The 11,306-nt window shown below is 44.8% G+C and overlaps 1 protein-coding gene across 1 annotated transcript in view; it reads right to left on the bottom strand.

Moving 5' to 3' along the window:
• Window positions 1-11,306, bottom strand: part of DOCK11 (dedicator of cytokinesis 11) — a 90,329-nt gene that overhangs the window by 7,892 nt on the left and 71,131 nt on the right. Inside the window, exons 43-50 of the mRNA XM_009331757.1 lie at window positions 8,781-8,963; window positions 7,987-8,100; window positions 6,032-6,247; window positions 5,893-5,950; window positions 4,339-4,445; window positions 3,208-3,330; window positions 2,186-2,299; window positions 227-373 (exon numbers count right to left, since the gene is read on the bottom strand). Of these exons, the coding sequence (XP_009330032.1) occupies window positions 227-373; window positions 2,186-2,299; window positions 3,208-3,330; window positions 4,339-4,445; window positions 5,893-5,950; window positions 6,032-6,247; window positions 7,987-8,100; window positions 8,781-8,963 (1,062 nt within the window). The remainder of the gene's footprint in view (window positions 1-226; window positions 374-2,185; window positions 2,300-3,207; window positions 3,331-4,338; window positions 4,446-5,892; window positions 5,951-6,031; window positions 6,248-7,986; window positions 8,101-8,780; window positions 8,964-11,306) is intronic.

Raw genomic sequence — 11,306 nt, 5'->3', positions numbered from 1 at the left:
GAAGGGATGCTCTGGCATCTCCCATCTTCAGCTCCGCAGAGCAAAGCTCATCCTTCTGTGCTCCATTTGCACAGCACTTAGAGCAGTGCAGTCCCAGGCCCTGAACAGTATTAGAATACAATCGATATTTTTGTCACACCCATCAGTGCACTCTCTAGTATGTGGCCCTAATGTTCACTGCTAATAAATAGCATTTCGTTAGCTTGTTCATGCAGTTTAACTCTACCTTGTTAGAATCCTGGATAATTTTTACAGTCTCCGACCCGAATTTTTCTCCATAAAGTTTAAGAAGTCTGAAGGAGATCTCCGAGAGGCCTGTCAGCTTGGGTTCCTTATAGATGTATTCCTTCCCATCTTCTTCTTCAAAGAATGTCTAGCATTAATCACAAACAAGTAGTGAGGAATCGCTGGGTTTCTTCACTTGGAAAACTTTATTTTAGATTTGCTACTTTGAAAGCAACTTTCTACTAACATTTCAGAAAGTCGAGATGGTTTAGAAGGCTATGGCTTACATAAAGTCTGACTGAACTTGGCCTGTTTAATAAGTTCCTTCAAAAACTGTGTAAAAAAATTGTAAAATTCCTCAGCCAACACAAACACGTCATTGCTGAACGCAAAGCCTTAAATATGACCAGTGAGAAATCTAAACAATGTGGAAGATGGGTTTGGCCAGCGGTTGACTTTTTTGAAGGTTGGAAAGAGGCAAGCAGGAGAAAAACCACAAAAACAAGGCATAGAGAAGGAGCAGAAAGACACATAAGTTGAGAAAGCCCTGACAGCAGAGCCAAATGAACAGTCTGAAGAGAAGGATTTTGTGTAGGCTGAAAGGGACTTCAATAAAGAAAGAAATGGGTTTCCTCTGCTTTGATTCCTCTTGTATTCAGGGAAGTGGAACTTGGTGTATTTGTTGTAAATAGAGACAAAATTGCATTAAAAGTCGTGCCTGCATCACCAGTCCTCCCTGTAATGGAAACAGCATGAAAGCTTCACGCTTTGGTGAGCTGTTCCAGTCAGACGTTGTGACAGAGTGTTGAAACTATCTCTGTGTAGCTGGCATATAAAGCCAGCAAAGCTTTAAAGTGCAAAACTGGATCAAGTATTGGTTGTCAGGATGATACATTACATAGCTTAATTTTAGGGGCTGAACCAGTTATGTCTACAGCTTCTAGAAAACTAAGCTAGCAGTCATTTCCTTTTATCTATTGCTAACCTTATTTACTTTTTACATAACCTTATTTACTTTTTAATTTTGAAGATAAGATGAGGAAAAAAAAAAAATTTATGTTTGCTGCAGCAGAAGTCAATGCTCCGATACGTTGGGCGTGTAATGACAGCAGTGTTCAAAGGTACAAACCCAAGATGGTTTCAGGGGTATTCATAATCTCCTCTGAAAGAAGGAACGAGGAAAGGCAGGGCTAATATAATTTACATAGCATTTTCTAAAGAGGGGTCCTGTGTCTCCCCCATGGTTATGGGTCCACAAGCAGAAGCAGATAGTTCAGAGACACGAGGGAGATGAGGGGTAACACACTTTATTAGATAACTGCTATAGCTGGAGAAAAAAAATAAAAACACAACTGCTTTCAGGCTCAGAAGACTTCATCAGATATGATAAGATCATGCTCCTTCTTGGGACTCTGAGCCCCAGATCTCGTCCATTTTTCCAGCTACCTCAGCTAAGTATGTAACCAACACTGATACGTATTCTGCCTCCAGCTTCTCCCATAACCTTTTACTCTACTATCTAGAAGGGAGCAGCAATTGTCTGTAGAAGAAAATGTCTGTTACCACTACTGTTTATATACTATGGTTATATACTGCTACTGGTTATATACTATACACACTGAATTGTGTTTGTGTTGTAACTTATAATTGTAACTTATAATAACTGTAATTACAAAAAACCCCCGGTGTTTTCTAAACCCACTAAACCATTTTCTAACTGCTGAGTTGTTTTATGAAAAGCCCAGCAGCAGATTAATAAACTTTATAATAAATCAAATGCTCCTGGAGAGAGACACAAACCATCACCTCAAGGGTGCAATACTGAAACGCTCATGTAGACGTGCCGGTGGCTGCACCAGAGGAGCTAGCAGGCTTTTCAGCTTCAGGTCTGACAGAGCAGCAGCTTTAGGGGCCAGGATGCCTGGTGAGGGGTAGCTGCTGAGCCGGTGTATATACTTACTTGTCCATAAAAGGCCACTCTGAAAAAGGTTCCAAGAAGCCTCTTCCTTGTGTGCATTACTTCCAATATCTTAGCATATGCTCCATGAAGCGTTCTGTACAGCTGAGTAAGTTTCTGGAAATCAAATCTTGACATCATTAAAGCAGAATTTTGCAAGCAGGAAATTCTAGCGTACACTGGAAGCTACTGAGATATGTGAACACGAGCCGTTGGAGAATTCAAACTTGAATTTCTAAAGAGGTTGAACTCATGCAGTTTTCTTTGAAAAACCTCAGTCTTAATCACATGCTTAGCTTCAGGTCTGAAAGGTACACAGACTGCAACACCACCACTATCCTTAGAGAGAAGGCTGAGCCTACTGTCTCAGCATGTTCCCTGACTGAGGGTAGAGGAGCTTGCAGTATTTTACCCAGAAATTCTTTTTTGATTAAAAACAGCCTTATGATGAAAAAATAGATCAAGGCTTCCCCTAGCTTCAATTATATAGTTGGATGTTGTTCTGATGTGGAGCGGGTCATGGGAGAGGGAGGGATTGGAAAGAGGAGCGCTACTCAGCAGGGGAGCAACAGCCCCACCAAAGCACGGGTCACAGCAGGTGTTGGGAAGGAGCAAGGCGGAGGGCTGGTAACAGCTTCCTTCCTTCCTCTCCACTTGCCACTGAATTACCTGCAGATCTAGTCCTTCCTTTGAATGGTTCTCACCCTGTTTTTAACCCTTAAAATGCTCAAGTCTCAAAAAGAATCTGGCTTTGATGAGCATATGGGATGATGACAGTTTTATTTTAGGGGAAGGAAGGTGGGAATTATTCACTAGATATGAGTCTTTCGTGTCTTTAGCTTTAATAATTACCCTCCAGACCATTGCTTTCACTGATTTGTTTAATGACCAGAAATGAAGCACAGTGTGTGCTTTACTGACACCAATTCATTAACTCATAACTTAAAAAATAAAAAAGCCTCCTGTTTTTTTCTTAGTTTTCTAGAAAATTACCTGACATATGCAAACTAGTTCAAAATACCTACCTCAAATTCACGCCGCTTTTCATAGATAGGAATGATCAGTTTGGAAACTTCAGAAATTGTTTCATAACGCTCTGCTTTCCACAGGCCATCTACACATTGCTCCAGCAGCTCCACCAGGACTTCCTACGAGAGAAACCAAATGGTGTTGTTAATAACAGTCAGAGTTAGAAGAGAAAACCATTTAACTTCAGATGCTTTAACAGGTCCCAGTATAAGTAGCCACAGTTACATAAGTTTAAACCCTGTGTGTTCCTGGCCTTTCCAAAGGTATTCTAAATTTTGGGGAAAAAAAAGAAAAAAGGAAGAGTTATTTTTTAAAAGTTCATTCATTCTTAATAAATCACTAGCACAATAGCCAGCAAGTATTAGCCAGCAAGTTGGTTATTTAGCTACCTCCCCAGGGGAATGCCAAAACTCTGGGAGGGCATGCAGATGACAGCACTGGAAGTCAGAGGTACGTGCCTAAGAAACACTTCCAAGGAACATGTGTGCAATAGGAGTGGGATGCGATGCTAAGGATCCTCAAGCCTAGTCTTGATGAACGGGCAACTGGGCAGCTGGGCAGCTGGGCTGCAGGGTCACCTCGCTCAGCCACGTGGCTCACCCAACACAGTTGTGCAGGGATGGTGCAGAAGTAATTGTGAGACTTTATGACTCACGGGAGGATCTACCCACTTCCCCAGTGCCCTGCTATGGTTTCTGGATTGTTCTGCTAATGTGGTGTCCTGCAGCACAGCCCTAACTCAAGCGGAACCTAAGCTGACCTCTCACTCGACAGAGCTTGACTTGCATTCTGTCCCTCCTTGGAAATACCATGCTGCGCTGCGCTGCCCTGTGCTGGCAGAATTAGCATTTGCATAACAAGGCAGGCAAAGAATGTGGTGTAGCTTTTTCAGTCTCAGTGCTAGAAAAGCCTTTCAAAGGAACAAAGAACTTACACCAGTTTTACCTATCTGAATTGTACACAGAAAATCCTTCAATGCAGACTTCTCTTGGGAAATTACTGTGGAACAGTCTTCCTTACAGATGCCAGTGCACAACTATAATTTGTTAGAGCTCACGTGAGCAAAGTCTAAAACTAAATCCTAATCAGCTATCAAATAGCCTGTAGTCTATACTACAGAACCTCACCTCACTGTAATGTACATCCATCATCCCACCATCTTCTTTCATTGCACCTTCTTCATCAATGTTGGGAGTGATTTTCCTGAAGGCAGTGCATCCACTGGGGAAGAGTTCTGTAGCAGACAAAAGTAAATGGGTTAGTGGAGTAACATATCTCAAATGCGTCATGCTTTAATGGCCAGGGAAGCTGACAGCGAAGTCCTACAAGTAGCAGGGAACCTGACTCCCATATTTGTTATATGAGACTGAACACATCAGAACCTCCCCAGCCATTTGCCATGGGAGTCATTCCTAGTATGTAACTAACACCAAGCACAACAGATTTCCCAGTGAGCTATCTGGAAGTCATCTTTGACCAACCTAACCGGCTGCAACCAACTGAAAGTCAGGAGAGAAGGACAAGGGTATATCTTTGCACAGAAGATGCAAGAAGATAGCTATTGCTGGATGCTGGAGAGCTGCATGGTAAGTGAACAGGATTGTACACTCCTAGCAGAAAGCACAGTTATGTACCCCAAAACTTTGAGTAGTTAAGCCTTTACTGAACCCTTTCCAGCTTACGTATATGTAAAGAGTGCTAGTGACAGAGATAACTCAATGTATTCACTTGATATTCCTTTGGATTTGGTTCCTCTTGTTTTTTAGAAGTTCTCCTTTACCCCCGGTTGTGGTAAGCAGCCTCCAGGATACAAATAAAGAGTTGCCAACTTTCAATACTCTCCCCTCTGCAGCCATGTGAAAGGTGTATACATATCAGAAAAACAAGTCCTGAATTTTCCCACTTAGCCAACACAAAGTACAGAATTTGGAGGGACTCCAAGCCCCCTGAGCAACGCACTTAAGACCTTTCCAGCCAAGGCAGTGCATGTAATCAGCTTTTATGCAGCCTTAACTTTTTGAAATGTTAAGTGTCAATTTCAACAATTACTCTCTTACAGGGAAATGAGAAATGGGGTCAATATGTCAACTGTGGAACAGATATTTAAAAGAAAACCTGCAAAGTGGTGTTACTTGAGAACATGCAGTCTGTCCTTCCTTCCTGTTTTGCATTAAACCACAACACTCCCTTTTTTTCTGATTGTTCTTTACATACTTGTATAGTTAGGCTATAGTCTCATTTTTTGACTGAATTTTGACTGCTTTATTCTATAGTTTTCTGTACTGCCTACAGTGATACTTCCGACGAACATATTGACAGCCAGTTTTTAACATGGGGTTCCCCTGTGAGCACATTTCCTAATGTAAAATACAAGTGAACATTTAAACCGAGACATGATATGTCAGTTCTAATTTCACTCAGCAACGTGCCAACATGACTGTCTAAGCAGAGCGGGCCAGCCTAGTAAATGCCTGTGTATGAACAATTGGATTCTTTTCCTAAAAAAATACTCATCTTCTTCTAGCTTTATCCACTGCATTATTTTTTTTTTTCCTTTTTAGCTTGTTTCTAAAATAATCATTTACCAAATCAAGAGAAACCTGTCTTTAAAAAGATTCTGGTCTCCCCAAAACCCATCACTGCACCATCTTCCTTGTGCCTCCCAAACAGCACACACTTACTTTTCCTGTGCAGAAACTCTGCAACGAGGGCTGCTACATGAACATAACACATGGCTGCCTGCAAAGTACAAAGAGAAAATTAAAATGTCATCTGTACATCTGTCTTGTTGTGCACCGTGTTTTTAATTACATGAATTACCTCTGAAAAATCTCCATTTTTTACATGTATCTTTGCCATACTGTCCAGCCACGTTTTCCGGAGCTCTGGGGTACTTGCATAAGATTTGGCTAAACTGTACTGTAGATCTATCAACATTTCTGGATCCTTTTCATGTTCTTTCATTTGAGCGGTAGCCATAAGCACTGTACGGATTCTCTTTGTCAAATCTTTGACTTCGGAAGGAAAAGCAGTTGCCTGATACAAAACAAATCTAATTAGAAACAAATACAGAAACAAAAGGTGTCCAGGCTTTGCCAAAAAAAGACCGTTGCTACCCTTTTAGCCAACACTCCACTCACTGCCAATCTGAAAATGCTGAGAACACAGGAGATAAGACTAGCTTTTCCTTATTGAACTCACACTGCATACAGCATACAGTATTTCATATGCAATTAGAGGCATTTCAATCTGGGCGTGCACAGGGCCAATCTCTCCTGGTCATGCGCTGGATGCCAGGCTGGCTGTGCCAGTGCCACAGTGAGGCAGGTACTTTGGTATCCTGAGGAGCTGGTGTGAGAGTGAGACAGAAGTGCTCTGTGCATGTGAATGTCCCAGGATGGGACCGTAAACCATGCCTGAAGTATTTTTCATGTGATTCAACATCTGGCTTGTTAGTCTCTGATGCAGTCACTCTTCAATTCCTAAAGCACCAAAGGCATTTGTAGAGCTTCCCACCACAGGAATGTAATAAAGAAAGAAACACAGGCTCCAGTCCGATCCCCTGCTCAGAGCAGGGCCATCGTTGAGTTAGAGCAGGGCTTGTCCAGCCAAGTTTTATAATCTCCAAGGACAGAAATCCCACCTCCTTTCTGGGCCCTATCCCAGGGCTGCACCATGTTCTTGGGAAATAATTTTTTCTTTAAGTAAAGTTGGAATTTCCCTTGCAGCAACTTGTGCCCATTGCCTCTTGTCCTGCCACTCCACAGCTCTGAGAAGAGCCTGACCTCGCATCCAGAACCTCCCTTTTGGTAGTGGAAAGCAGCAGTTAGGTCCCCCCTCAGCTTTCTCTCCTCCATGATGAGCCTGACTCACGTTCCCTCTCCTTGGGGCCCTGCTCCCTAGCTATCTCTGTGCGCACGGCATCCTCTCCAGTGTACTGAAATCTCTCTTGTACTCTTGCACTTATATAAATACATAAACTGGATATAATGATGGTCTTGTGATGTAAAATATGAGCAGCAAAGTATGGCTCAGTGAAACCCTTATAAACACCTGTGTACAGAAGAGAACTGAGGTTTTTGCCAGGTATATCCTAACTATAACTTTGTTATAGCACAATTCAGCACCTAACTGAGGTTCCCATTCCACCTTTAGGTCATAGGATAATCACAGAACTGTAAAAATGCTTCCCATTTTCCTCTGTCCTACCTTGGCAGCTACACTGTATGCAACGGAGCAAGCTGCAGTGATGATATATTGTTCAATGAGTTGGGAAGAAGCTGTTAATTCTAGCGCAAAGACAGACAATTACTTTCCAAAGAAACACAACCATTAATCTCCATGAAAGAGAGCTTTCTTAATATTACTGACACTCATTTAATTAAAATTAATTCCTGTTAATTATTACCTTCAGGCAACAGAAGTTACCTGAAGGTAACCCAATACCCTCCCTTGTCATTCCTCTCAAAGCTGGAAGTTCTTGGAAAGCTCTTTGGACACCCTTGCAAGCAGCACACTTTGCAAAGCGTGACCTGAATTGCAGAGCTCCCTCCTCTTGGTGTGAGGCCTCATGGATGGAGCATGACCTGCCTGTGCAGCTGGCCCTATTGCTGTTGGCATAATACTTGTTTACTGAGCAAACACAGCCCACTATGAGCTTATAAATCATAGTTCTCATCATTAGCCTTACCCTTAAACGTGATTTCCTTGAGTGCGTCCCCAGTCCTGCGTTAATGGCTGATAGCACATGATGTGATTTAACATCTCCAACTTACCTTCATAGGCCTGTCACTGTTTGCAAAGTTGTTAATGATGAGCAAGGAGTCCTGAAATCTTGTCCCACCACTGAGTGCCACATCTGCTATTAATTGGCTCACTGCAATTATTATCTGTTGGGACAGGGTAGGGGCTTTATTTAAACAAGCCCTAATAGAGGAGTTTTAGTGTCACAGTTACATAAAATGCTCATAGGAAAACATCACATCTTTCCCACAATGTAAGCAATGGTTGTTGTTGTGGCTTTGCTGTCACGTCTCACAAGGACAAACATTCCCCAGAGGACCAAACTGCTTTGCTGGACAGCGAGTTCACAGAATCAACAATATAACATTCGTAATAGAAATCCCTGCTTGTACATTAGTTACCACCTTCTGTGATTCATTACAACCCAGACGGTATTCAACTGCCCTGCTAGGTATCTAAATTTGCTTCAAAAAAACAATGCTGCAAAAGCAAATCCAGGAAAATCCCTTCTTCTGCCTCAAAGGCAGCTCTTCTTGCTGTCCTTTCCACCCCATCCTGGCCAGGCTCTGGGGCAGAGATGTATCTTGTGTCTGTGATTTCAAAAACTCAACAGCTTGGAGTACTTCACAGCAGTGTATTTTACCCAAACGGCCCTGGGCCAATCACTGGAAACAGGAATTAGGCAAAGCCTGGAAATCAAGTGGATTTTTGTCCACATAACAACGGCAAGATCATCTGCAGATATGAGGTGACATAGTCATATTGATATATCTGTTCATTAAATGTCTGAGGCGTCCTGCTCTCTAGCTTTTCCCCAGTCACTGACCTGAAGATGCGTTCTCAGAAATGTTCTCCTTTTGGTGAACTCAAAGTTATTTCTCATCAGGAGATACAGAAGAGCCGAGGCTTCGTTCCTTGTGGAGGACACCTTGGAAGTGCAACACTTCAAGATCTCGTAGCAGAGGGCAGCACACATGTTCACCCTTCCCTTGAAAAATGCTGAGGGAAACTTCAAAAAAGGCATACAAATATTAGAAAATACACCACTAAATTACACCCACAGGGATCAGCTGGGCAGGGGCATGGGGCAACACACTGGGCTCCAGCCTGGACAGCCTCAATAAAACTTCTACCAGCGTTCTGAGCCTGAAAATATTTGTGGAAATGAATTTGGGACCTGTTTTTAATCATGTTTCCTACAGCAATGTGAACTTTGCTGTCACACTTTTTGGGGATGTGCTTGTGTATCTCCGTTTATCCCCTTCACCAACAACTTTTGGGTTCATTGGCAAATTCTCACCAAAATGGACAGACAGAAGTTTTATGTTCTTACAAAAGCCATGAACACCAGCAGCGGGGCAGAGAGGAGAGATCCCATGGACATTCCCACCAAAAGCTGGCATCTGGGACATCAGAAAATCCACCAAAGCCCACCCAGAAGTCCGACCTCGCTGCGAAACATGACCTGCGATGCTCACACAGCTACTTTTACACGTCCCCCCAGAAAAGCCTAAAATCATGCTTGCCCTCAGGAAAGCAAACAAGAGACTTGCTTGTCCCAGAGAGCCTAAAATACACAGTGACCTGCCCTGGCCTGCCAGACAGAGCTGGCCCCAGGGAGGAGCGGGATCAAGCCCAACTGCAGCGTGAACTACCTCTGTTAGCCACGGGGCTCAGAGATTTGCAGCAGGGTGAAGAAAAGCAGAAGGGGAAGACCAGCACCCCGTACTGCCGCAGCACGCCTATCACCTTACCAAACTCCTACTTCCAAGCACATCTGCGGGGGTAAGCTCAGCCGTGCCTGAAAAGCAGACAGCTGCAGCGGTGCCCTGCCCCGGCAGGCAGCAGCCTCCATGCAGGGCTCGCCGGAGCAGGGACCGCCAGCGCGTGTCCATCTGGCCGTGGTCACCAGCGGTGGCTGGTGGGGAGGGGGCACCACACTTCTTCCTTCCACCCTGGTCGCAGCGGGCTGGGCACAGGGAAGTAGAACAAGGAAGGGTTTTCTGCTGGCATGCAGCCGCCTCCGCAGCCACCGCAGGGACCTGGCTGGAGAGGGGTGACGCCAACACCTCCCGGAGGGAGAGGAGGCTGTTCAGGCATCACACAGTGGCACTCCGCTCCCTCTGCTGCAGCTGGGGGCCAGTCCCAGAGAATTTGCTGGCACAAAGAGGCAACAGAGACAACCACGGTTTTTATCTGTTCAGAGGAGAGATGTCCTCAGTTCATTCAAGACCCAGTGGTCCTCATGGGGCGTGGCCCATGAGCCACTTTTATCTGCCCCACTACCTTCTCCCCATGGGAGATGACAGTAAATACCATCAGAGTATTCACTCACATCCTCCAAGTCAGAGCCTGGAGCTGTTACTGTGCCCCTCTACTCCTTGCATTAAGTATATATGATTCAGAAAAGCTTGTAGGTACTGTTGTGGCCGCCACCATGGCGTGCTGGTGAAAGGGTCTCAAAACAGGAATCTAGGAGCTGTGGCTAGCAAGACCACACTGTTGGGGATTACACTGAGCCACACAGGTTACAAGGCAGAATGAAGACACTGACCAAATACTTGGTGTTCACTGCCTCTGGCCACAAATATTTTCAGAAAAAAAATGGGAGAAAGAAAAGAAGCAAATAAACATCATAGTAACACAGGCCCAAGAGGATCATGTGTGCGCTTGGGAAAGGGAGCTTTTAAGTAATTGCTGCCTGTTGTAATGCAATCCTTCTCCCATAGCCAGATGGGGTCACGCTCCGAACTGGGTTTAGCCCAGAGCTGGCCACAGTGATGTGGGATTAGGCATGCACAGGCAGCACACAGGCACCCAAGAAGACACGGCTGGCACTTGCTCTCAGCAGGGACCACTGCTTGCCTGCAGAGGCTTTTCAGACATTTCTAACCCAATGTTAGGGAGAAAAACTTTGCCTGGGAATCTGCTGCAGAAGAAGCCCAAGATCCCTCCCTGTGTGCTCCTCTCCACGCTGCACCAGCTCTGGAGGAAAACCTGTGCCCTGTTGATAGGGAACTTGCATCCCTGCACAGCTCCTTCTGGACACCAAGCCCAAGCAGATGCAATTGCTGCTGGTGGCAGGTTCGGGGCAGCAGACCGAAGGGGGTATGCCTGCTGGAGATCTGGCCAGGTGCTGCCTGCGGCTCTCCAGCTGGCAGGAGAACACGAGCTGGGAAGAGCTGCAAAACAGCGCATGCGGCAATGACTCTGTGTGCACTGGAGGAGCACATTTCTGATCCAGCCCTAATACGAAGGGCCAGAGCAGGAGTCAACACAGTGAGCAGCTCCCAGAGAGGCCTTGGCACAAAAGGGACGTGAGGGCAGGGCAGCCACAGCAGCAGGCAGGACA

The sequence above is a fragment of the Pygoscelis adeliae genome, unplaced genomic scaffold (assembly GCF_000699105.1).
Source record: "Pygoscelis adeliae isolate BGI_AS28 unplaced genomic scaffold, ASM69910v1 Scaffold79, whole genome shotgun sequence".
Lineage (NCBI taxonomy): Eukaryota > Metazoa > Chordata > Aves > Sphenisciformes > Spheniscidae > Pygoscelis > Pygoscelis adeliae.
This window is presented reverse-complemented; position numbering and strand designations above follow the sequence as displayed.